We start from the raw sequence: 26,689 nt of genomic DNA on the forward strand, positions 1-26,689 counted from the left end.
GTGGCTCAAAAATAAAATAAAAAAAAAAAAACCACTCATTTTTGAGTGGAGATAGATGCTTGCAATATGTGATTCCTGTGTGTGTGGCCTCCAAGTCATTAAACCATCTCCATAAAAAAGAGTAACTTGAAATTTTTGAGGATTTTGAATGTTTTAAAGCAAGAAGACAAGTAATATGTGGAAGGTAAAGAGGAGGGGGGGAGTGGGTCATGGGTAGAGAAATGAATGAAAAGCATTGGAAGTGAAAGGATTTCTAAACCCAGAGATTTTCAAACCATAGTTCTGGGCGTTTTCCAAGAGGTCTTCCTTTCAACATTTCAAGCCCTAACCTCCCACCCTAAACAGAAGAGAGTATAATTGGTACTTTCTGGATTCAGGGACTAGCCTATGTAAGGTAACCAGCCCGTCAAATACGGAGATTTCTTCAATGGCTCAGAGTTCCTCTAAAACATAAATGCAAATCTTGCATTCTACTCCAAAGTATGTCCATATTTTAATATAAATACTATCTTTTTATGAGGTAAAATAAACATGCAATTAAATGTACAGATCTTAAATGTTAAATAAGTTTTAACAATTGTATATACCTATGTAATCACCACCCAAAATAAAAATGACATTTTAAACTACCTGTCAAGTGAAATTGCCATTCCAGAAATACACAAGATGTTCTTTGTGTGGCTTTGAGTAGTTCTATTATTTATCTCCTGTCTACGTTTGAGAAGCATGGGCACCACTCTCCTCTATCATGTAATATTATTTATATTAGTACCTATGTGACTGTCTCTACTCCCATTGCATCAGAATCACTTGATCACTTTTAAATCACTTTTAAAAATACAATTACTGGGGCGCCTGGGTGGCTCAGTGGGTTAAAGCCTCTGCCTTCGGCTCAGGTCATGATCTCAGGGTCCTGGGATCAAGCCCCACATCAGGTTCTCTGCTTGGCAGGGAGCCTGCTTCTCTTCCTCTCTCTCTACCTGCCTTTCTGCCTACTTGTGATCTCTGTCTGTCAAATAAATAAATAAAATCTTTAAAAAAAAATACAATTACTTGGGCCTTACACCATATTTTCTAAATTGGTGTGTTAGAACAAGTTAGGCACCTACATTTTTTTTAAGCTGTTTCGTTATTTTGATTTGCAGTCCATCTTGGAACCACTAGCTCTGTACTCATGCTAGAGGCATCAGTTAACAGTTAACTGTGTGATTGCCTGTTACCAGAGTAATACTGTTCAGTAATTACAGGTTCAAGGCTAGTTTGACATTGGCAACACAGACTGCCAATGGGCCTTGTGTCTACTTCTGCATCAGAAGAATCACAAACAAAAGCACTCCCTATAAAGTGTGGTGAGAACTATGCTATAAATTGGAACAAATCCCCTGAATTCACATTAACTGGTTTTGCAAAAAGGATACATTCTCAACGGACTGGATTTTGTCCTTTAGCAAAGGGAAAAGTCAACGAGCCTATTTAAACTTGCTTTCACCTTTATATCTTTGGTTCAGGGTGCAACGTTCCACTGTTCGCTTGGTCAGATGATTGAGCCGAAGTGACGACAGTCCTCCTCCCCAGGATTCACAGGCGCTGGGAGCAACTCCTTGCAATCCAACTGGGATTATAGGATTCTTCTGTGATTTATCCAAGGCCCTTCCATGCAGACTTTGTAAGCATTAACCACATTCTTTATTACTTTCATTGGTGGTAGACATGGAATTTTATTTGTCAGATGTTTTATTGGAATTTTTTGTTTGCTTTTGTTTATTTGTCCATGGAAGGAGGTCAAAGAAGGAATGAGCCTAATTTTTTTTTAAAGAAAAGGCTAACATAATGATAATAGGTTCTCTAAACAGGGGAGCCAGTCATCAAAGTGTACAACTGACCTGAGTCTGTTGGGAGAACAGGGAGATGGGGTCAGCATCCCCTTCATTAGAGATGGTCAGCATCCCCTTCATTAGAGATGGCCTGTTTCCTCTAGCAGCCTGGGCTGTTTAGACAGTCAGGAAGGAGCTTATCAGCCTGGTTAGTGGCCAGACACATTCTGTAAGAGGTCCTTAGATTGGGTTCTGATTTAGGGCCATTCAAGCCTGAACATAGGGTACCTCAGTTCATTGTCCCTGTTTCCTAGCAGAAGAGATCTGGTAGATCATATTGAGGCCATGCAGTATTATAAAAGAAGATCAGTTCTTTCTTAAATTTCACAATCCAAATTGTCTCCAGTGGGTTAAAAGGCATGCATGGGAAAGTCCTTGGGAACCGAAGAAGCCTAGAGAAGGTCCATTATCAAAAATCACTCCTTACTCCTGGGTGGTGTCCCACGCAGGACATGTTGGGAGTTTTGGGTTTCCAAGTGACTGGAGGCATCCTTCCAGCAAAATCACTATTGATCACCATCCCTGCTATAAAGTAAAGGCCCCATAGGAGGGATTGCCTGTGTCCCCTCTCTTCCCCATTGCATTCTAGACTACAAACGGATGCCGGTGAATGGACCAAAATACAGTGTCCGGCCATGCCGTGAAGAACCTGCCATTTCTAACCCATAGAGAACACCCGAAAAGTTTTACAAGGGGAAATTACCCCACTTAGTAATTTAAGTAGTCAATAGGGGATGTTGAAGAAAAACAGTAAAGATAGAAATCCACGGTGATCTAAGCAACATTCCAACACATATAGTCCTTACAACTGACTTCCCTAGGAAATGGTCCCCAGTTGGGTTTTAATTTAATTGGGTACTGGTTTCTGCCAGCTCTAAGTAGAATTCTTGTGGCCTGAAGTGGCTAGACCAGAGGTGTGAAGGGGATCATATTAGATTGATGAGGAGGAAACTTTACAGGGGACTCTTAAGATTGGCAGGCGTCGTAGTGACTTAGGAGGCAGTCCCAAGCCTAAGGACAAGAATAAAGAAAAAGAAACAAACAGGACAAGGACAGGAATAAAGAGAGGGTATCAAGTTTCTGGGTATTATTACTATTCCGGCCAATGTACTAATTTCCAGCCAAAAGGCAGGCTTTTCCCTCCCTGTAGAGTAGCCACGGGCTGGAGGATGGCAGCCGGAGCAATCCACGTGAATGTGTTTGACTAAGAGCCAGAAGGCCCCTTGAAAAGCCCCTGAAATGAAAGTAAAGGGAAGAGAAGAGGAATTACCCTTCAAATTTGCAGTGAGGCTCAGAGTCCGGATGAAAAGACTCGACCCCCACATGGGCTGCCAAAATGATGACATTTGGAAGAATTTTGGGTTCGAGAGCGAATGGCTAAGAATTCTTGAGATGTTTCTGGTGCAAAAGAGTAATTTTATTATAGCACTGGGATAGGACCTGTGGGCAGAAAGAACTGCCCCAGGATTGTGAGGAGTCACTGATTATATACTTCTAAGTTTGTGGAGGGAGCGGGGATAGAGATAAAGTTCCTAAGGAATTTTGAAGCAAGGCTTTTAGGACCTTGGGGCATGGGGGTTAGCTGCTATTAAGATAAGGTTATTTTTAGTCTTTAATAAAATATAAACATGAAGGCATTAAGGCAGCCATGAGTTCCTTGAGGAGAGCCATTACTGTGCATGTCTCAAGGGTCTCCCAGTGGGCTGTCGGCTGAAAGGAGATTTAATTTAAACTGCATTTCTCTTGCCTTGTTCTTCTCATCAGCTTCTAAAGGTTGTAGAAGGCCTCCTGAGGCCCCCAAATTATGGCAGAATGCAACACCACCTGCACCTATGAGAAATTATCTCACAAACTTATTTTATCAAGATGGCAATTGTTTGGTTATCAAATGAAGAAATGAATTAAGGTTATGTGTGATACATTATAGAATGGCTGAAAAGAAAAGTGGCTGAAATAAAAGAAGAGAAAACTGAAAGCAAATATCTCAAATACCAACAAAAAAGCAAGCGACAATAACAAAAAAGGGAAATTTATGTAGAGTTTTACTTTTAAAAAAATCTGTTTTGGGGGGCACCTAGGTAGCTCAGTGGGTTAAAGCCTCTGCCGTTCGCTCAGGTCATGATCCCAGGGTCTTGGGATCGAGCCCCACATCGGACTCTCTGCTGGGCAGGGAACCTGCTTCCTCCTCTTTCTCTCCCTGCCTCTCTGCCTACTTGTGATCTCTGTCTGTCAAATAAATAAATAAAATCTTAGAAAAAAAATCTGTTTTTAAAACCAACATGGAAAAACTGAACAGCAGGAAATGTGCTGTAAGAAATACATTAACATAAACAGCAGAAAATAAAATATTTAATAAAATTGTTCTTTGAGGCAAATAGGTGAGATTGATTTTTTTTGGCTTCTGGTTAAATTTATGGACTGCAAATTACTAACGCTCAGAAATAGGCTTGAAGCAAAACCAGCGGAAAACATTTTTTTCATTGAGGTGTCAGGGTCAGACTGAAGGCCCCTTAGCAGGGGACGGGCGCTGGGTGTTTTTCCCATTTGCCCTATGATCTAGAGAAAATTGGGTTCTGCCCTTGGCTTGGATAGCAATCACCTTTGCTTCACATTTGAGTGGTGAAATAGACCTAGACTGGATCCAGAAGCACCCCGGGGCAGAAACTAAAGAAATGTTATTTCCTTCTTTTAGCTTTATCTTCATCCATTGTGTGTTTGGTTGTGGGTTTTTGGGTTTTTTTAAATTTTAATTTAGGGTAGTTTGGCATCAACAATCATTAAATCACTAATAAACACGTTCACTTTGTGTGAAGAGCACCAGAAATGGTGACAACCGTATGTCATGCTATGACAACATACAGATTTATCTGAAATGGCCTTGAAACCGTACCCTCGTATTTCTCCATATGCTAGAACTCCACACTTGTTGTGGCCCATGGGGTGGAGTGGGGGAGCAGCAGCTCTCACTTAGGAAACATGGTACCCATGGTTAAACATTTCTGTTTTCATGTTTCTTCTGTTTGGCCATTAGCCTTCATTGCAGCGCCTTTGTGCCTTATTGTTTTGTGTTTTTTAAATCTGTTTGCTGTGTCAGCAAAACAGAGAATCCCCTCTAGGGCAGAATGTCGGACTGACTCCCAGGGTTCGGAGTTGAACCGCTGGGGTATAACCCAGATGAGGGACAGCTTCCTGACGAAGAGCTTAAGCTCTTAAACTTCTTTCTTTTTTTTTTTTTTTTTTTTTTTTTTTTTTAAGACAGAAACCCAAGTTCTGTTCTTTCTTTTTTAAGATTTTATTTATTTATTTGACAGAGAGAGATCACAAGTAGACAGAGAGGCAGGCAGAGAGAGAGAGAGGGAAGCAGGCTCCCTGCTGAGCAGAGAGCCCGATGTGGGACTCGATCCCAGGACCCTGAGATCATGACCTGAGCCGAAGGCAGCGGCTTAACCCACTGAGCCACCCAGGCGCCCTTAAACTTCTTTCTGTATCATAACCTTCGAGTTCTTTGGCACTTACCTGTGATTTATTGTTTTATTTACTTTAAAATGTGTTTATATTTAACATTTGTGACATCCTTCAGACACATGAATAGGAACAGGGATTGATACATACATGTGTCCTCAGCCCCAGCTTAAGAAAGACATTAAAAAGGTGTCTGGGAGGGACGCCTGGGTGGCTCAGTTAGTTAAGTGTCTGCCTTCAGCTCAGGTCATGATCCCAGAGTTCTGGAATGGAGTTCTGCATCTGGCTCCCCGCTCAGCGGGGAGTCTGCTTCTCCCTCTGTCTGCTGCTCCCCCTGCTTGTGCTCTCTCGCTCACTCGCTCGCTCTCTCTGACAAATAAATAAATAAAATTAAAAAAAAAAAAAAAAAGATGTCTGGGAGACTTAGTTAAGCATCTGCCTTCATCTCAGGTCAGGATCCTGGGATCCTAGAATCTTGTACCATGTTGCACTCTCTGTTCAGTGGAGAGTCTGCTTCTCCCTCCCCTCCCCCCACCAAATCAACAAAATCCCCAAATATCCATTGTCCATTACAGTATAGTTCATGATGATCCCAGCGACCCACAATGTCACTTCTGACAGATATCAAGTTTCCATATATATGCGGTCTCTCTCTGGAATCCACTGTTTTTATATCCCAGCACCAATCCTACACTATCTTAATTTCTATATTTTTTAGAATAAGTCTTATGTTGGTAGGAAAGTCCTTCTACTTTGTGCTTTTTAAACTATCTTGTCTGTTGTTATCAGTGTCCTATGCTGCTATAACTGATTACCACAGTTAGTGGCTTTAAACAACATAAGTTTATTATCTTACAGTTCTATAGTTCAGAAGTCTGAAATGGGTCTCCCCAGGATAATATCAAAGTACTGGCAGGATTGTATTCCTTTCTGGAGGCTTTAAGAGAGGATCCGTGCCTTGTTACTTCTCACTTCTAGAGGCTTCCCACATTCTTGGCTGACATTTTCAAGGTGAGCAATAGCAAAACCTTCCCATGCTACCGTCCCTCCGGTTCTCTTCTTACACTTCTTTCACTCATAAAGACGGGGGTGATTCCGTTGAGCCTATCCACATAAACCAGGATAATCTCCCCATTTTACAGTCAGCTTTTTTTTTTTTTTTTTTAGATTTTATTTATTTATTTGAGAGAGAGAGTAAGAGAGAGCATGCCAGGGGAAAAGGTCAGAGGGAGAAGCAGACTTCCTGCAGAGCTCGGAGCCTGATGCTGGACTCGATCCCAGGAGTCCGGGATCATGACCCGAGCTGAAGGCAGTGGCTTAAACAACTGAGCCACCCAAGCACCCTGCAGTCAGCTCTTTAGCAACTGTAATAACCCTTTGCCCTGTAACCAAACATATGCACAGGTTCTGGGGATGAGGATTTGAACATAATTTTTAAAAAAGTTTTTTTAAAGTTAGGCAAAATTTTTTAAAGATTTTATTTATTTGGGGCGCCTGGGTGGATCAGTGGGTTAAAGCCTCTGCCTTCAGCTCAGGTCATGATCTCAGGGTCCTGGGATCGAGCCCCACATCAGGCTCTCTGCTCAGCAGGGAGCCTGCTTCCCCCTCCCTCTCTCTGCCTGCCTCTCTGTCTACTTGTGATCTCTGTCTGTCAAATAAATAAAATCTAAAATAAATAAATAAATTAATAAAAAAAAAGATTTTATTTATTTATTTGTTGGGGGCGGGGTGTGGCACACGCAGAGGGAGGGGCAGGCAGTAGGACAGAGAGAAGCAGACCCTCACAGAACAGGGAGCCCAATGTGGGGCTCGATCCCAGGACCCTGGGATCATGACCTGAGCTGAAGGCAGACGCTTACCCAAACGAGCCACCCAGGCACCCAGGAATACAACATTCTGGCCAGCCTTACTTATCCCTTGGGGGCCAGAGCAGTTTAAATGAAGTCATTGGGCAGGGCTCTGGGGAAAACTGACTGCACTGGCAGATACCCTCTTAGTTCTTCCTCCGGCGCGCAGCCTAGTGGACTTGGCTAGCGGAGCTGCGGCCGTCTGGTAGAGAGCCTGTGCCTCCATGCTGTGAATCTCATGAGGTCGCAGGATGGCGCGAGGAGGCCAGAGGTGGGTATCTGCCCTTCCTTCAGCTTAGTCACGTTCTGATACAGGCTTAAGTGGTTAGCGCTGATGAAACTGTTTCTCTTGAGGGAGGCAGCCCAAAGAACAGAATGCCCTGGCTGCTTTCCCCTTCTCCCTGCCAGAAACAGGAGATTTCTTCTCAGTTCTCACTGTGAGAGCCTAGCAGAGCTCCTGGAGCTAAAACTCACAAAAGCTTGGCCCTCCTGCCATGTGTAGTTCTCCCATTGATTCCCCCTGAGCCTCCAAAGTTTGTCTGTTACAGTTTTTTTTTTGTTTGTTTTGTCTTTTTTTTTTTTTTAAGATTTTATTTATTTGACAGAGAGAGAGAACAAGCAGGGGGGAGGAGCAGAGGGAGAAGCAGGCTCCCTGCTGAGCAGAGAGCAGGATGTAGGGCTGGATTCCCGGACCCTGGGATCATGACCTGAGCCAAAGGCAGAGGCTTAACAGACTGAGCCACCCAGGGGCCCATCAGTTACAGTTTAAGATTTCATGTGCTAGTCCTTGTTCCCACAGAGGTCGCTGCTCCAGTAAGTGGGGATCCACCTGTCTGTCTCTCTAATTTTGACCTCATTTCTCTGAAATCATTAAGAAGACTTGTTGGTTTTTGGATCGTTCAGGTTTTGGCTCATTAACAATAGGATGGCTCCTGCTAGGCTCCTTGTACACCAGACTAGATGCCAGAAGTCTCAGCTGTTTTTTTTTTTTTTCTTATGTTTCTCATTTATTGGCAAAAATAGGGTAACACTGAGGAAAGCATTTTAAATGCCCATTATGTGACCTTCTGTGTTTTTGTTAATTCACATTCTTTTCCAGTCTTTGTTCACCTGTGTACATATTTTATTAGCTATTCTCATTGTAAATATAGAAACGTTTTCATTCTATGTTTATTTAGCACGTCTTAGATATTGTCCATCATCAGAGTCTTCATTACTGTCTTTTCAATGTTTGCTTAATGTTCCACCTGATATATGTACATTAATTTTCATAACTTCATTCGTATTGAATATTGTTTCCAACTTTCACCTGTTGGGAGTCATTCTTTGCTTTTAGCTGGCATCCGTTTATTGAACACTAAGTACTTTACATCATATATTTTCATTTTCAACTTAGAGATGAAGAAACAGAAGCATTTTACAAATAATCTACTCAAGGTTATGAAATGAGTAAATCAGAGCCAGAATTTGAACTTGGATATGTTGAAACCCCTAAAGCCTGTATTCTTTACTTCCATGGTACGCTGTCATTTCAACTAACTTGTTTTTCAAATGACTCCTAAGATAAAGTCCCAGAAGTAGAGTTTACAGAGAAGTGATTCATAAGAGGAATTACAGAGAAGAATTACAGAGAAGTGATTCATAAGAGGAATTGTCAAACTTTTATCCCCCTGTAAAAAATTCATTATCACTTGACTAGTTTACCTTAATTCTTTTTTCAAATTTAACCTTCCCATGCTACCGTCCCTCTTGGAATAGTACCAGTTAATGTTTATTTTGTACATAAGTTTAAAATCTTTCAAAGTATTTGTTGATGATTGTTTTCTTCTCATTTAAATGTGTTCCTGTTCATTGCCTGTTTATAACTGTTGTGTTGATGTTTATATTTTGCATGTAAACTTCTGTCAATCCGTTTCTTCTATGATGTTACCTGCTTCAAATTTTAGAAAGTGGTTTAATCAAGTATCTGATATCAGATTCTAATTTATGCTAGTTTTCCTATCATTCAATAGTAAACTCTTGATTTTGAGTTTATTTTGGTATATGCCCTAAAATACTTAAACTTAATTCCAAATTGCTTGTAATTCAGGGTGCCTGGGTGGCTCAGTCGGTTAAGCATCTGCGTTTGGCTCAGATCATGATCCCAGAGTCCTGGGATTGAGTCCCATGTCAGGCTCCTTGCTCAGGAGGGAACCTGCTTCTCCCTTCCCCTGCCCAAAGTAAATAAATAAAATCTTTAGAAAAAATTGCTCGTAATTCAGTCACCCCAATATCACTTATTCAGTCAAATGCTTCCTCCCCTTGTTATGAGTGCAGGAGCATAAAAAGAATGTAGGCTTTTGAACAAAATCAATTTGGGTTAAATCCTGACTCTGGATATTGATCCCCTTCAAGTTTAGGAGTAATCTCTTTCCAAAGAAGAGCCAGACTGTTCTCTGCTTTGCCCCTAGTGCCGAGGAATGTAGCCCAAGCCTATCGTGGAAGATTCTGAGACCTTCTCATCTAACTCCACACTTCCACCAGCCTCAGAAAGCCCTGAGCTTGGAGGACTTGGACCCTCATGCCAAGTAAAGCTTGGAGGACATGGGAGGGCCAGTCAGAGGTCTGCCCTCCAGAGGGTCTGGAGGGCATCAGGCCCCACGGGACTTGTGTTAGTAACCAGGATGCAGCTGTGGCTGAGCTGGGACCTTTGCCAGAGGCACACGTGTAATTACCGACTTAACCAAAGCAGAAGATAAACCCCTTTGGTGCCTCCAGGAAGAGAGAGAAAGGTGGAGAGGCTGACCATTTCTCTACACCTCTACCATACCATGGGTGGAGAAGACAGCCAAGTTAGTGAATAGGCTGGAAGGTCACTGTCATTCTCGCCGGTGCACTGCCCTGTAACTGAATACCACTGACCACCTGCCTACGCCGTGGGTCACACACACATTCTCACCATGCTTGTGTCAAGAGTCTCCTCTCTAGATACTCAGAACCCATAGCATTTGGATCCATTTGTCCACCTTTTGCTGTTGGTGATCTTGACTGTGCCTCCCCCAAACATATACCTCCTGGCTTCTCCACAGGAGAAAGTCAGTGGACTTTGGCATGTTTTTTCTAGTGCTTTCACTTTTGTTGTTGTTTTCACATGTCCTGCTATCATTCACTTTCAGTGTTTCCAGGCTATTTTATGAAGGATTGTTCTTTTGCCCTGGGGACCAGTGTCCCCGGGCTGTAGTACTCACCCCCTTGTTCTTCACAGGATCTAGGGCATCTGCGCCGTCGTGCTGGTCCTGGGATCTGGTTTTTCATTCCGGAGCTCTGGCACATGAGAGCACAGGGGCGATGGACTCGTGGTGATGTCTCACCCGCTCCAGCCTTAGACATGTTGTGTCCAGACGCTTAGTGATCACAAAGAGCCTTTACGTTGCCCACATTTCTGAGCACATCTCCCTGGAAAATTTGACCTGTGGTTTTGGGACATCATGTTTTCCATGCACTGGCTGTGTTTCTCCTAGATGTCCAGCCTTCAGGTCTTCATTGTCTAGAAGGTGGTTCTCCCAGTGCCTCTAATTTCCAACAAAGAAATGGGAGAGAAACTTCCCAAGGGCTTTGAAAAACAATTCTATGCTGACAGTCGTTGAGGCTCATTTCAGAGAAACTGATGATCATTCTTGGAGGATGAAGAAGGTGAAGGCTCTCTGGAAGCTATAAATATTCCAGAAGAGCAGAGTGGCTGCAAGTGGCCCTGTCCGTCTTTTCTCTGAAGACTGACTGGCAGCGGAAGAAGCCTTCTCTGGCTCTTTCCTCACTCCCTGGTCAAAGTCTCCGGAACACGGTGTAAGACTTCCATCCTCAGTGATTCAGTTTCGGCCCCTAAGGGTTTCAGATATGTTTTTGAGAAGGAAACTGATACATTTTGGTCAAACATAGATGATTTTTCTTATCTATAAATGTATAATTTAAATGTATAGATGGATTCTCTATTTATATAACAAAATATCTGTGTTGTTCTTGTTTTATTCTTTTAAAATCAGGAACTTTATTTAAACAAAGGAAAACCACTCACAACCTGGTTCTACAATGATGTTCCTGTTAAGACCGAAGACAAGAATTGAATCCTTTAGCTGACATGGACCTAGTTGTTTCAGGAGGGTTTTTTTGCTTATTTTTTTGGTTTTCCTTTGGTTTGAGTATTTAAATACTCTGCGGCCCATTTTCACTGAATATGGTGGAATCACTTGGAAGTCTGCCCAATTGGGGAGGCAGCCAGGAAATAAAGGTGATGGTTCAGACTCCTGTCTTGGACAGTGAGGGAAAGATAGGAGTCAGAATATAGGATCTCTGTGCCTTTCACTTCTAGCCCAGCAACATTCCAAGCATGACCCGATGCCCTGAGCATCAGCATCAGCAGTCAGCTAGGAACTTGTTAGGGAGTGCAGATTCTCAGGCCTGGTCCCACGCTGGCTGAATCAAAACTCCCAGGCACGGGGATCTATGCGGGCAAGCCCTCCGGGTGACTCCGAAGGCACGCTAGCATTTGAGAGCCCCCGTGAATCTCTCTTTCTGCCACGGTTAAACTGGAGTCTGCCCGGTGGTCTTTGAAGGTTTGACTGATGAATGGCCCCAGTTCTTCAGTATATGCTGGAGGGAGCTGGACCAGGAGCCACGGGGCCTGGTTTCTACCCTATTCACTACTAACTAGTGCTGGAGTTTTCCCTCACCTCGAGATGAGAATTTTACCATTTGGTTTCATGCTTTATGCAACAGGACGAGAAACTGAAATGACGGCTGTTAAAATGATTTGAAAATGTGAGCTGTGACATGTAAAATCGTCAATATAAAATGTTGTCCCTACAGAACCCTTAACTCGGCTAGATTTTCCTTTTCGTTGTGCTGCCTGTCACAGGGTGGATGGGCTGTGTCACTCTGCACATCCAGTCATATCCTATGGAGGGTGCCACTGTGAGAGAAGAAATTGCGACAAATTTAGAACTTGTGAATATACAGAAGATGCCCTAGGTCCTGGAAGCACGGCAAATAAAAAACAACTTTCATGAGTCCCACGTCTGGGAAAATGTTTTTTTTTTTTTTTTTCTGTTTTTCCACTGTAGAAGAGGTAGATGAAGTGTTGTAAATGAAAAGGAGAAGGAAAGGAGGAAAAACACCGTCCATTCACTGCTTAGGAATCGCTTTGCTCCGTTATTGACAAGCAATCCTGCCTAGGCTGAGGGTCCTGTTTGTCCACACGGTGGCAGTGGTGAACCTGTATACTCGGCCTCCGCTGGGACTTTCTGTTCACCCAAGAAAATGAAAAAGAAAGCGCCTTCTTGCAGTAAACACTTGGGCATTTCAGGAAGAAGTTTTATTTGACTTAAATTATGAAGGTAATTGCCCATCTGAGGAAAAAGAGAGATGACTTATAGTTAGGTTCAAGTGTCAACAATCCTTTGAGTGCTCTTTGGGTATCCTAAGATAAACTAGTTAACGTGACACAAATAGGCCCTCATCAAAGGTCTGGTCCAGAGTTACACTTCTGTATGTCACTCTCTCTTTGTAAGATAATAGGTGGGATTTTTTTTTTAATATTTTATTTATTTAGTTGACAGAGAGAGAGGTCACAAGTAGGCAGAGAGGCAGGCAGAGAGAGAGGAGGAAGCAGGCTCCCCGCGGAGCAGAGAGCCCGATGCGGGGCTCGATCCCAGGACCCTGAGATCATGACCTGAGCCGAAGGCAGAGGCTTAAACCACTGAGCCACCCAGGCGCCCCAATAGGTGGGATTTTTTAAAAAGCGAAATCACAACTTAGGTCAGTTCACAGGACTGGGTAATTTATTCGCTGTTTTGAGTTCAATTTTGACTGTTGACGTCATCGTCACCTGCCTGCCACTCACAAGTGTTTACACTTGACATTTCCGATGGAGACATTAAAAGTCTTGTCGGTGGATAGGTGTGCATGAAACGGTCCAAGCTAAAACCACTATGGGGCTTCCTAGTCCAGGGGCCAGTCAGACAGGAGCTCACGACTAGCAGAGCGGAGGGAAGAATCAGAGAACAAGAGGCTTTCTAGGAAATAAAAGGTCTCCTGGGACTTCTTTACATTCTGAATCTGTAAATTAGATGGAGGTTGGACATTATTTCCCCTTATGTAAAAGAATCTAGACAAGGATATCATGACCGTCACGAGAATAAATTTTTAAACCATTTGGAAACTCACAGTGTCTTTGGAGGCATTGTCTCAGATACACATGGAAGCATAGACCGTGCTGGTTCCTTAAGGACTTGGCAGGTCCCTCCGGCTTTGTTCCACAGGATATGCTGTTTCCTTTGTTGACTTTTCCTGCCTCCTTTCCCAGTCCTGGGACTGTTATTCTCCCTGACAAGTCAAGAATGACAAGATCTTTTATTAAAATGATCAGTAGTTCTATATATAAATTTCTAAATGTGTATGCCTGCCTCTGAAATTATCTTATTAAGAGTACCTTAATAATAGTCCTTTTGTTTTATTGCAGAAGATACTATTGTAATAGTATGGCGAGGAAGGAAATACAGCTAATTATCGAGATGAATCACTTAGCAGGGTGGAACTACAGGTTCACATGTATAAAAATAACTAGTGATTGACATGTTACCAAATTTCCACCAAATAGATTGCCATATACGTTAGACGTTGATTTCTTTTTCTCACGATCCCAAGAATCTTCCTGACCAGGATTAGGGTTGGAGGAATGTTTTTCACGGGGAAATGAGAAGCAGGGGCTTCTCTGGGCAGTTAAAAATGTCACTCCAGCAAATCTCTCCCCCACCCCATCAGTGAGTTCCTGCCTCCCGGCTCATGCCTGTCGGCACGCTGTGAAATCAGTGGCTTTTCCGCTGCGTGAAGCAGGGTGTCACTGGAAGACTTGGAGCATAGGAGTGTCATGATTGACTTGCGCTTGAACTGGCTCTCATGAGCTGCTCCAGCAAGAGGAGAATGGGAGAGGACAGCAGCTGCAGGGGGTTGTGAGAACCCAGGGAGCAAGGCCTGCATTGCATCTCTCTGATCATTTTTTGCTGCCTTCCTCTACCCCTGGGCCAAGCCCACTGCTCTCCTTGCCGTGTGTGTCTTGTTTTGTTTAAGATTTTATTTGTTTATTTGACAGAGAGTGAGCGAGCATGAGCACACAAGCAGGGGGAGCAGCAGAGGGAGAAAGAGAAGCCTGATACAGGGCTCGCTTCCAGGGTCCTGGGATCATGACCTGAGCTGAAGGCACATGGTTAACCAACTGAGCCACCCAGGCACCCCATCTCCTTGCTGTTTCCTGAAGCTACTCAACGAGTTCCCACCTGGGCCTTCTGACTCAGCTGTTCTCTCTGCCTAGAACACCCCCAACCCCGACCCCCGACCAGGCATCCACATGGTCTCCTCTCTGACCTTTGGCAGACCTCACCTCACAGGGTCCTTTCGTGACCTTCCTGTTTAAAATCGCCCCCCACCCAGGCCAAGCCCTTCCTGGTCCCTTCCCTGCCTTTATTTCTCCTTTGCGCTTGCTGCTGTCTGACATCCTAGGGATTGATTTGATTGTGGTCTGTCTCCCCATCCATCCTGAGGGGTGCTGGCTGGGAAAGGGCCTAGCTTGCTCAGGGCTGTGCCCAACACCTCTACCTGTGTCTGGCTCACAGTCGGGTGTCCCATGGATGTCTAAAGTGAGCACCTTCCCAGCTCGGCTGTTTTCCTGGCAGGGGAATTCAGGGCACCTTGTGGGCCCACGCCCCCTTCTCAGAGGGTCACAGTGAGCAGAGTGGACGAAGCAGGGTACGGAGATGCACTGTCACCTAGACGGGGGCCTTGGCACCAGGCTTTCCTGCAGTTTGAGCCTACTGTCAAACGCCCTCCCATGGAAGAGGGTGTGGATCTATCTTTTCAGGCTTAGCATATACCCCTACTCACCATTTTGTTTAGGGTCCAGGTTCTGGCCAGCTCTAAAGAGATTTGTTGCTGGGTTTGCAAGAATGCCAGGACTTCCAGAACTTTCTTCTTCCCAGGCAGCCCCTACTCCCACCCCAGCCCACCTGTGCTTTCCATTGTGAACCAGCCCCTGGTAACCACATCTGGATGATGTCCTGCCCCATTAAAACTGTGCCCCCTCTCCTACCTGGTTTGCCCTTCGAAGTGTCTGCCTTGGGCCTTGTTTGGTTTTTTTTTTTTAAAGCACTTTTTTATTCTTTTTTTTTTTTTTTAATTTATTTATTTGACAGAGAGAGATCACAAGTAGACAGAGAGGCAGGCAGAGAGAGAGAGAGGGAAGCAGGCTCACCGCCGAGCAGAGAGCCCGATGCAGGACTCGATCCCAGGACCCTGAGATCATGACCTGAGCCGAAGGCAGCGGCTTAACCCACCGAGCCACCCAGGCGCCCCCTTGTTTGGTTTTTCCTGAGACATTTGTTAGTGCCAAATAAAGAGGGAAAGCCAGCGTTTGCCAATTTGGTTTAAATGACTGCTGTTTCCCCACTCTTCAAGAAGGGCAAACTGTTGTAGCTATTTTTACCATATTACTCATTCTCTCCTAGCTCGTTAAGTTCCTCTCTTTCAAGTGTGAACACCTGGTAGACTCTTCCTAACCTCTTATTACGGACCCACCTTCGTTCACACACAAATGGTTGCCATGTATAGCTCTCCTACAAGGCACCTTTTGTAAATAATCTAAATTTTATCTTCTTGAAACAAAGAAATATGCTATCTTGCTGGCGCCCCCGTTTTCTGGTTTTACTGTGTGGCAGTCCTGAGACTTAAACACACATCCTCTGTCCCCAGCTAAATTGGTGACATACCACTCTTAGCTGAGAACAGGGGATGCTCTGACCCCCAGGAACTCCTGACCTGGCTCCACCGGGTACTGGTTCGTACAACTCTCCCCACCCCCAGCCTCAGTTTCCCCACCTCTTCATGAGGCCATTGCCTAATACTTGAGAAATATAGGGAATGTGTCTTTGAAGATAAAAGTAACCCCCCAGACCACTCCCCATTATCATCATTATGGAGCCAGAGCGGGGAATGGAAACTAGATTTTGAGGCTGTTAAAATTATTCCTTGCTGGTCTTTAGAGGCAAAATTCAGATAAGAGAGCTTATCAATTATACTTTTGTTTCTTACTCAGAAACTCATGACTGCTTATTCAAAGGCGCCTTGTTCTAATCTTCGAACATTGTTCAGTGTCCCAGATGAATGGCAACAAGTCCCGGGGTTTGGTATTTGGTGTACTTACTCCCTGAGGCGAGGAGTAACAGCAGGAGAAGGGAGAGGAGCGGGCGGGATGAGCCCTGCTCAGCCTGAGAAGTGTTTGCTTTTGCAAGGATTCTGCCTGAGCATCCCTCGTCCTTGTTCCGTTGTTGAAAATACTTGGGGCTATTTTTGTTTCTGGACCGTTTAAGAGAAAAATAAGAGGAAATTTGCGGCCTGGAGAGTTTGGTTTTAAAATGCAAACATGGGAGTTATGAGTCAGACTCGGACAGGGTGTCCGTTGTCTTTTTAAAAAGCGGAGATAGGATTCCTTGATTCATCTCTGTTATCTTGATGTTTAATCTGGATTCCTGGGCACTTGGTCAGCCCCAGAACCTCTCCACAGAGCAAGTGGCCCGCCCTTGGCAAGGCCCCTGGTAAATCTGTGTGTCGGGGGAGGGCCTTCAGCCGGGAGGCCAGGCCGTTTTTCAAGGGGGAATTGGACGATTCGGTGTAACGCCCGACCATTAGAAATAAAAACTCCTGTTCTTGGGAAAAAGAGCGCACAGAAGTGTTGTCGTCGGTGACCTAATTTACTTCTAATCTCTTATGGTAACACCCACAAAGCTGAGTTTACTTTCTAGAAAAGTCTAGAATATTTTCTAGAAAATTCTAGTTTATTTTCTAGAATATGGCGTTTTACTGCTGCAAAAGGATTTTATTTCCAAATGGACACGCTTTGGAGCAAGAGTTCTGGAATCGCAGAGACAGAGGTTGAGAAGATGATGATGTACACTGATACTTGCCAAATTCAGGGAGGAGGGGAAAAAAGGCTTTGATTGGGAGACTTCTTTCTACCTGCCCATAACGGAGAGTAGGTAATGGTATTTAAGTAGAAGTTAGCAGCTTCTCTGCACCAAAGAAAGAATCCTGTGCTAAGGACTTACCCTTTATATTCAGTACCGTCCGAAGGAAGGCAGGGAGAATTTTAATCCATGGGATCTTCCTGGCCAGGAAAGCCGAGCTGTATTACCGGGATCACAACAGTCAGAGCTGGCGTAGAGGGTCGACCTGCCTGTGTGTAGGGAGGGCAGGTGGTGGGATGTGGAATAGGCCCCCGAATTCTGTAAAATAATCGTAGTCATCATTCTTGCCTAAATCCCAAGTGTGTGGCTAGGAAGGTGAGTAGTGATGTGCTCGTGTCCTGCTGAACCCCAGGTTAGAAAATCGTGGCCAGTGCTGGGTCTGTTTTGGAGACGTTCTAAAACCAGACTCACAACGCGAGCCCTGTTCAATGTCGCCTGCTACGTGTTTGGAGAGAAACACAGACCCTTTTCTTAGGCACATGAAAAAATCTTCGAGCTGCAGTGTCAGGCGGGAGCTTTAATTGCTGGGACTAATAAATCACAGCTGCAAAAGTTACATTCTTGGCAGGATTCTTTATTCAGCTGTTTCTCCCTTGCCTCCTTACGTTCCAGATTTACGGTCTGCGTTATGTCTGGGGCCGGCCGCCAGCTTGCTCTTTTCCTCTGCGGCTGCTACATGGTTGCCCTGGGAGTCCACGCCGAGGAGCCACGCGTGGCCAGTCACCACGAGGCTGAACACTACATGGCCGCCGTGTACGAGCACCGGTCCGTCTTGACCCCCGACCCCCTGGCTCTCATGAGTCGCAAGCAGGCCTTGGAGCTGATGAACCGGAACCTCGACATCTATGAGCAGCAAGTGATGATGGCAGCCCAAAAGGCAAGGAAAGCTCCTGGGCGGACCCCCACCAGCTTGTCCAGTAGAACAGGGCAGCTCGCTCTTAGGCTCTCAGTCAGTGGTTCCCGCAGGCCCTCTGGAAAACTAGTCCAGCTGGTAAAGCTGTCTCAGTGGTCCATGCACCAGCTGGCCGCTGCAGCCCTCGGGAGCCTGTGAGAGGTACAGATTTTGGGTCCCGCCCAAGATCTGCTGAATCGATCGACATTGTACCAAGGTCTCCCGGTGCTGCTTTGTTCCTCATATCTGAGAAGCCTGGGGCTAACCCCTGGCTCTCAGTGTGGCTGTGTGGGGACTGCTTGTCCACTGGGTGCCTGGGTCTCAAGCCCACAGAGTCAGAGGGGGTGTGAGCTGGGCTCCGGGATTTTTTTAAGGCTCCCCAGTGGATTCCCATGCACAGAAAAATCTGGAAACTAGCAGGGACGGGGGTCTCTCACGCTCTCTGAGGCACTAAAAATAGTAAGCATCTGCAGGACTGCTGTTTGCCACCTTCTGATTATTTGGGGCTCGTTTCTGGTCCCCGTTCCGGACCATGAACAGGCTGAGAACTCAGTGCAGACAGAACGGAGATGGACAAAGGGAGGTCGGTGCCAGCCTTTGTGAGGACTTCCTGCTTGGCCCACAGGCGCTGTTCCCGCCAGGAAGGGTGGGGCGCAGGGGGAAATCTGGGTGCCAGATGTGACTGCAAGAAAATGCCCTGTTGGGAAACCCATCACCGAAGGGGAGTTTGGGCTCTGACCCGGTGGTGGGGAGCCCAGCTGCGTGAGGAGGCCCTGCCCTGCCCCACGGGAGGTGAAGCCCATGTGAGCACAGCCTCCTTCCTCCCAGACTGTAGAAGCCAGAAAGTGTGAGGCCCACAGGCCCTGCCCCAGGTGGTCCCTGTGTTTGTTCTGGGAGGTCGGGGATCCCGGGACAGTCACTCTCTACTGCAACATTTTAAAATTCTAACCCATTATGTGTGTGTGTATGTATGTGTGTATAAAATTATAGGCTATTTTTTCTTAAATATACCCATAGAGGTGCCTGGGTGGCTCAGTCGGTTGGGAATCTGCCTTCGGTTTGGGTCATGATCCCATGGTTCTGGGATCAAGGCCTGCTTTGGGCTCCCTGTTCATGGAAAGCCTGCTTCTCCCTCTTCTCCCTGTTTTTGCTCTCTCTCGCTCTCTCAGTCTCTCTCTCAAATACATTAAAAAAATCTTTAAAAAATATATACGCATATATAAAACTAAGATTGGAAGGGAACTTGAAGACCTGGTCCAGATTCTTCTGATGGGAGACACTCCTCTCTTGTTCAAAGCCCCACATCCAGCTTCTCCCTGAGCACCTTCTGTAGCCCAGCACTCCCTGTCTCCTGAGAGAGTGGGGACTTCCTTTCAATGAACAATCGGCTTCCCTGCAACTGCTTCCCATCATTCTGCCCCCTGAGCTAAACAGAGCAGACCGAGGGCCTTACCCTGGCGGCCATCTTCCACGGATCTGAGGACGTCGGTCATGACCCACCCCCATCCCACAAACTCAGTGTCTCTCCCCCAGGCTTATATCCCTTCCACCAAAGACTTCCCAGATGCTCTGTGTGCCCAGAGCTGTTCGAAGTTCTCCCTATGCTGTCTGACGAGGGCAGTCTCATGTGAGACGTTGTCTCCTGAAAACCGTTGGTAGACATGTCTCACTGTGGACTCATGAGGCGTTCGCTGTCCGCTCACACTCCTGAGCCTTTTTTCACACACCGACACACGTGCTGCCAATCACCACCCTGTCCTTACGAAGTTAATGTCTCTAACCTGAGCGCCTAACTTCACGTTTATGCTGGGAAGTGTCCTCATTCCAGCCTGGTGGGCTCTTTGGGGATCTTTACGGACATTCTGCCTATCAGTTACCTTCACGTCATTTACACATTTGATACACACCTTACTGAGGTCTACGGTGAAGTCAGTGTAAAAAAATCCCAGGCTGTGCCCTCAGACCTGCTGATGACAGAGATCCACTCCAGAGCATTGCATGCAGAGGTGCTCGCCAGCACGGGGCTGAAGCGTCAGCCTCCTGCTTCTCCATCCTGCCCATAAGACTGTCCTAAGATGTTTGCAAGCGCCCTACTGAACCCCAGACACCACAGCTGTAGTATTCCCCTACCTACCAATAACCTGCCCCCGAAGGAAACCCAGACACCATGTTCTTGTTGAACCCAGGCCGGCAGCAATGCTTCCTTCTTTGTGTGTGGCCCAAAGGCAGGGGTGAAGCGGCTGATCTTTTTTAGTGCTTCCACACCGCTCGGCTCCCTTGCGTGGTTATACGTGTTAAAGCAACTTCTAAGACACACTTGCCGCAAGGCAGGGGTTCCCGAACAAGCCAACGGAAGTCTCTCTCTCTTGGTAGAGGTATTTGTGGAGAAGGAAAGGAGTCCATCTTAAAGCTACTGGGCTGCTCAGTCAGCTGGGTTGGCAACCTTAATTCCTCAGTTCTTGATCTCATGAAGGTCTGTCAGAAAACTCATTTATCAGGAGTGCTGACTGCTTTCTAGAGGGAGCAGTAATCACGTTAGACCCCAAGTTCTGCCCTGGCTCAGGTTTGGTTCCTCTTCTTATTCCTGGAAAATACGTACTTCAGGAAATGCAATTTAACCTCAGTATGAATCTAATATGTATCCATAATTTAGGTGCTCTTGTCCAAGGGAACCATTCAATGTTCTCAGAGTTTTGTTTTTAATAAAAGAAAACATGTGTCCAAGTCTAATTTTCAAGACGTTAAGAACATGACTCCAGGGGCACCTGGGTGGCTCGGTGGGTTAAGCCTCTGCCTTCAGCTCAGGTCATGATCTCAGGGTCCTGGGATCGAGCCCCTGCATCGGGCTGTCTGCACGGTGGGGAGCCTGCTTTCCCCTCTCTCTCTGCCTGTCTACTTTTCTGCCAACTTGTGATCTCTCACTCTGTCAGATAAATAAAAAAAATCTAAAAAAAAAAATTAAAAAAAAAGAACATGACCCCAATACAAATGCTGGATGGGCATGTGTCAAAGCTGTCGTTTAACTCACTGATAAATAAAGAAATCTGTAAGAGGGTGAAGCTGGTTCAGAAGAGTAGCTGAGGAGCAGAAGTGTGCTCACCAGATGAATGTCGAAATGAATTTGCCCGTCAGTACAAAACTGGCTGATGTCCTATGGGGCAAGGCAAGGATCATCTCTGAGGTGATCTTCTATGAAATAACAAAGCCCAACAGTGACACATTCACTGGGTCAGTCATCCTTGAGCCTGTTAACCAGTCCCCTGGCATGTGTTAGAAAGGCAAACATTCTTCATCCTGCTTTATTTCCCAGTTTGCAATGACTTTGCTTTACAAGGTGCGACCAGATGACCAATGTCTCCTGGAAGGCGTATACACGGGCCTCATCTTTCTGGAAAGCTGTTTGGCAGTGTAAAGAACTGAAAACTCTTCATATCCTTGAGCCAGTGTTTTCACTCATAAGATTATTTCTAAAGAAATAATCAGAGATTCAAAGACTTGTGAACACCACTCAGCAAGTGTTTTGAGCCCCCCGAATGCAGTCAGTCACCAGAAGTTGGGAACAATACAGACAGATGTCCGCTGATAACGGATGAGCTGGGGTGGCCCCGTAAATAGAATGTAGCCACGGCAAATGGTATTTCTGAAGGTAGCTGTGCAGTCTTGAGGGTCTAGGTAGTGAGAAAAGTCAAGATGGAAAACATGTCTTTTATTATTTATAATAAATATTTAATATCTCAATTATACACCGAGAAAAAATGAAAAACTAAACTAATATTTACTAGTATTTTCTGTTTTCTGGGTTTCCTACGGTTAAACTTTCGAAGGTTTCTTAACCAGAAAAAAGTTTGCAGTGCATTCCAGAAATAAGTGACTCAAATTGCCTCTTGAGATTATTCATACCTTCTCTGCCTTCCTTCTCCACTTTTCACGTTGACATTTTTTTTTTTTTTTTACCCTCCTTAAAGCTTACTTTATTTTAAGCTGTATGTGGAGAGCAGCAGGAGAAGGAGGCCCTGCCGCTGAGAGCCGAGGGCACCCCACTTGTTTGGATTTCATTGGGTTACGGCAGACACCACAGGTGCCCTAGGGTACCTAGACGTCATGGAGCTGAGGGTGTCTCCAGGTGTGGGACAAAGCCTGTGGGGTGGTTAGAATTCTGAAGGGAGCCTCCTCATTCCCAGGTGGAGAACTGCAAGTAGAGAAAATTCTTATTTCTATGCCGAAATCAACACACTTGACTTTTACCCAGCAGCCCAGAAAGTCCCAAACTAGAGTCACCGGGGAGGGGCGCCTGGGTGGCCCAGTCAGCTAAGCATCAGACTCTTGATTTTGGCTCAGGTCATGATCTCAGTGTTGAGAGATGGAGCCCTGCCTTGGGCTCCCTGCTCAGTGCAGAGTTTGCTTGGGATTCTTTCTCTCCCTCAGTCTCCGCACCGCCCCCCTCCAACCCCACTCAAAATAAATAAAGTCTTAAAAAAGAAAAGAAAGAAACACCTGGGAACCTTTTGACAAACACTGTGTGGTCAGACCCAGTCAAATGAAGCAGACTTTTTAGGAGTGGGGCTTAGCGTGCTTTTTTCCAGAAGCTCCCCATCTGATTAAGATGCGTGATGAGAGGGACTCCTGGGTGGCTCAGTGGGTTAAACTTCTGTCTTCGGCTCAGGTCATGATCTCAGGGTCCTGGGATCGAGCCCCGCATCGGGCTCTCTGTTCGTCAGGGAGTCTGCTTCCCCCTCTCTCTCTGTCTGCCTCTCTGCCTACTTGTGATCTCTCTCTGTCACATAATAAAGTCTTAAAAAAAAAAAAAAAAGATGCACAATGAGTGGAAACCGTGGGACTGGAGACACCCCTTCTGTGACCAAGCCCAGTATTCGAGGCCTCTGTACTGTGTCCCATCCTCCACTCCACCACCAGGAACTCCACACCCCTCCCATCTGCTTGGCAAATGCCCACTTTCCATTCCCCTCTCCTTCATTCCCTCCTTCCCTGACATGACCCCACGTGTGGTTAATGGTGGTTTCTAAAGCCCTCAGCCTTGGTTCCCTCATAACTAGGCCAAGTGAGACGGCTTCCCTGAGACTAAGATCCCTGAGGAGAGTCCAGCCACCCTGTTTATACCCCTGGTTCCCGGCACGGAACAGCACCTTGATGGGGGTCAGACGAGTGAACGAAGGAATGAACAAATGAAAGCAGGGAGGCTTCCTGTTACCCAATGACATGCCCTACTTTGATGTTTCTGACTTTACAGGGCGTACAGATTATAGTGTTTCCAGAAGATGGCATTCATGGATTCAACTTCACAAGAACATCTGTTTACCCATTTTTGGACTTCTTGCCATCTCCCCGGTTGGTCAGGTGGAACCCATGCCTGGAGCCCCACCGATTCAACGACACAGAGGTACGTGAGGGTCCCAGCCTTCCTCCTCAGTAGGCAGAAGGCACACAGAGATGAACCCAGCTTGGGGCCAAAAGCCATGACCTATTAAATCAAGCTGAAAGGAGACCCTAGGATCCTAAACAGGAAACCCAGGCTCCCCAAACTCCCTGGGCTATATATTCATTTAGTTAGAGGATGTCTAGTACTATGGGGCCTTTACTCATCTCTGGATTGTTCTATTTATTAATTACACAAGAAATACATGAATATACACTTAGAAAACAAACGAATCAATCAGAAGTACAAAAAGAAAAGAAAGTCACACACCCCACGCATCGCCTAATTCTCTTCCTAAACTGCCACCAACAGTTTAATGTGCATCCAACTATATTCTGCACATTTCGTTGTTACTGACATCCTGTTTTTTAGCACGCTCTATGCTTTTTAAAAGAAGCTTTGCTATTATTTTGCAATGATTGTCCTTATACACATATTTTTGTAAGTATGTTTAAGCTTTTCTATGAGGGGAGATTCCTAGAATTGGAATTTCTCAGCTATAGGATATGCCCATTTTAAATTATTTTGAGGAGTACCAAGTTTCCCTTTTAAAAGCTCTTTCACTTTACTTCCTTAGTAATAGTTTGAGTGCCTGTGTTCCCACCTTTGGGTCAACGCAAGATAGAATCATCTTTGGAATTTTTGCCAATCTTATGTAGGTTCAAAATGAACTCTCGTTATCTTAATTTGCATTTTGTCATTGCTATCTGGTGGGGTATCTTCTCAGATGTTTGTATTTGTTTTTCTATGAATCAACTCTTTATATCCCCTGCACATATTCTGTATTTTTTTTTACTGATTTATGATAGCTGTTTACATATTATGATAAAATATAGCTAATTTTCTATTTTAAAATTATTTCTAATTAAAATTATAAGACAAAAGGCAGGATTTAAAAAATAAATTTAAAACACATATACCCTCTTTTTCTTTAGGTCCTCCAGCGCCTGAGTTGTATGGCCATCAAGGGAAACATGTTCCTGGTGGCCAATCTCGGGACGAAGCAGCCTTGTCATCACAATGACCCGGGGTGCCCAAATGATGGAAGATACCAGTTTAACACGAATGTCGTGTTCAGCAGTAATGGAACCTTTGTTGACCGCTACCGCAAACACAACCTCTACTTTGAGGCAGCTTTCGATGCCCCTCTCGAAGTGGATCTCATCATCTTTGATACTCCCTTTGCTGGCAAATTTGGCATCTTCACCTGCTTTGATATATTGTTCTTTGAGCCTACCATTAGGCTCCTCCAAGACCCCGAGGTGAAGCACATCGTGTACCCAACTGCCTGGATGAACCAGCTCCCGCTCTTGGCAGCCATTCAGATTCAGAGAGCTTTTGCCATTGCATTCGGCATCAACTTTCTAGCTGCTAACATCCACCACCCAACTCTGGGGATGACTGGAAGTGGTATACACAGCCCTCAGAAATCCTTTTGGCATCACGACATGGAAGACTCCAGAGGTCATCTTATAATAGCACAAGTAGCCAAAAATCCGCTGGGTCTCATTGGTACGGAGAACGCCACGGGTAAAATGGACCCGTCCCACAGTAAGTTTTTAGAACTCTTAGCAGGTGATCCATACTGTGAAAAGGATGCTCAGGAAGTCCACTGTGACAGAGCTACCAAATGGAATATGAATGCTCCTCCCACATTTCACTCGGAGATGATGTATGACAATTTCACCCTGGTCCCTGTGTGGGGAAAGGAAGGCTACCTCCGTGTCTGTGCAAATGGCCTCTGCTGCCATTTACTTTACCAGAGGCCCGCTTTGTCCAAAGAGCTGTATGCCCTGGGGGTCTTCGATGGTCTCCACACTGTGCATGGCACTTACTACGTTCAAGCTTGCGCCCTGGTCAAGTGTGGGGGTCTTGGCTTTGACACTTGTGGGCAGGAGATCACAGAGGCCACGGGGAGATTTGCGTTTCACCTGTGGGGGAACTTCAGTACTTCCTATATCTTTCCTCTGCTTCTTACCTCAGGGATGACCCTGGAAACCCCTGATCAGTTTGGCTGGGAGAGTGGCTACTCTTTCCTGAGGAAGAGGGGACTGTCCTCTGGCCTGGTGACAGCAGCTCTGTACGGGCGGCTGTATGAGAGGGACTAGAGCCGTGTGGGGCCTGTGGCCCTGCCCTTTCCCAGGCTGCCGCTCACGAACCCTGGGACCGCCTCTCTGCCCCAGACTACCATCGCGGCAGCTGTAGGACAAAGTAGGAGAGGCTGATTCCCCCAGCGGCTCTTCCTCTTCCGCGTGAATTATCGAGTCTTTTCTAGCAGTCTCTGCTCACATTTATTGTTTCCAAGTCACATCTTCCTCCAGCCAATCTCATTTCACAGTCGCTTTTTAGAGCTTAAAACAATAAATGTCAGTTGATATTTTACCCACCCACAAAGTGGTGGGTTTTGTGTGTGTTTTCCCAGTTCTTGTTGTTGATCAAGTGGCACCCAGGACACACAAGTATCTCACGTATCTCAAACACTGGCGAAGGTGAGAAACAAACCCCCAAAGCAAAAGCTGTATTAGAAATGGCTGCGTGGGCCCGTTTCCATTCTGGATGAACAGAATTCTGTCCAGAGGAGACGGTAATGCCAGAGCTTTCGGCAACATCAGAAAGGTGCATCTTGAAGCAGCTCTTAAAAATAGCAGGGAAGTTTTCCTTCCATCTGTCTTTCTGTCAGTAAATGGAATGTGTCAGGCAGGACTCATAATAACTGGAAAGAAAGAGCACAGTGCCCCAGAGAGACAGAACGAGCGAGTGAGAGGGAGGAGGCTGGAAAGAAGTGCTGAAGAGAGGGACAGCAATGGGAAAGTATGAGTAAGAGGATTCTTTCTGCACAACGTGTCTCATCCAGGATTCCAGAGACCTTAATAAATCATGCTAACTTTGGGTGAGAGCCTGCCAGTTGCCCAACTGTGCAGGACGGAGCGACGTGGGTGTGAGTCCATTCACGGTCCCCGGAGGGCCTGCCCTTTGATGGTGGCATCCCACCTCTTAGAGAAGAGTTTCAAGAACTGCTGTGGAGGTTGGCCCACGGTCGTCATTGATTCATTCAACCACACAACGGGTGGTTTTGGAGAGCCCACCAGGTATGGAGTGAGGTCCTGCCAAGTATGAATTCCAGAAGCAAAACC

General features: G+C 45.6%; 1 protein-coding gene across 4 annotated transcripts in view; it reads left to right on the plus strand.

Moving 5' to 3' along the window:
* Positions 1–1,512: 1,512 nt before the first annotated feature.
* Positions 1,513–26,689, plus strand: part of BTD (biotinidase) — a 29,443-nt gene continuing 4,266 nt past the window's right edge. For 3 of the 4 annotated variants that reach the window (XM_046003447.1, XM_046003446.1, XM_046003449.1), the window contains exons 1-4: positions 1,513–1,666; positions 17,842–18,106; positions 23,370–23,519; positions 24,491–26,644. In XM_046003447.1, the coding sequence (XP_045859403.1) occupies positions 1,656–1,666; positions 17,842–18,106; positions 23,370–23,519; positions 24,491–25,663 (1,599 nt within the window). In that variant the 5' untranslated portion in view covers positions 1,513–1,655 and the 3' untranslated portion in view covers positions 25,664–26,644. Of the gene's footprint in view, positions 1,667–6,246; positions 6,348–17,841; positions 18,107–23,369; positions 23,520–24,490; positions 26,645–26,689 lie in introns of those variants that run through there. The other variant, XM_046003450.1, reaches the window with a different exon arrangement.

Source organism: Meles meles, chromosome 4 (genome assembly GCF_922984935.1).
Source record: "Meles meles chromosome 4, mMelMel3.1 paternal haplotype, whole genome shotgun sequence".
Taxonomy (NCBI): Eukaryota; Metazoa; Chordata; class Mammalia; order Carnivora; family Mustelidae; genus Meles; species Meles meles.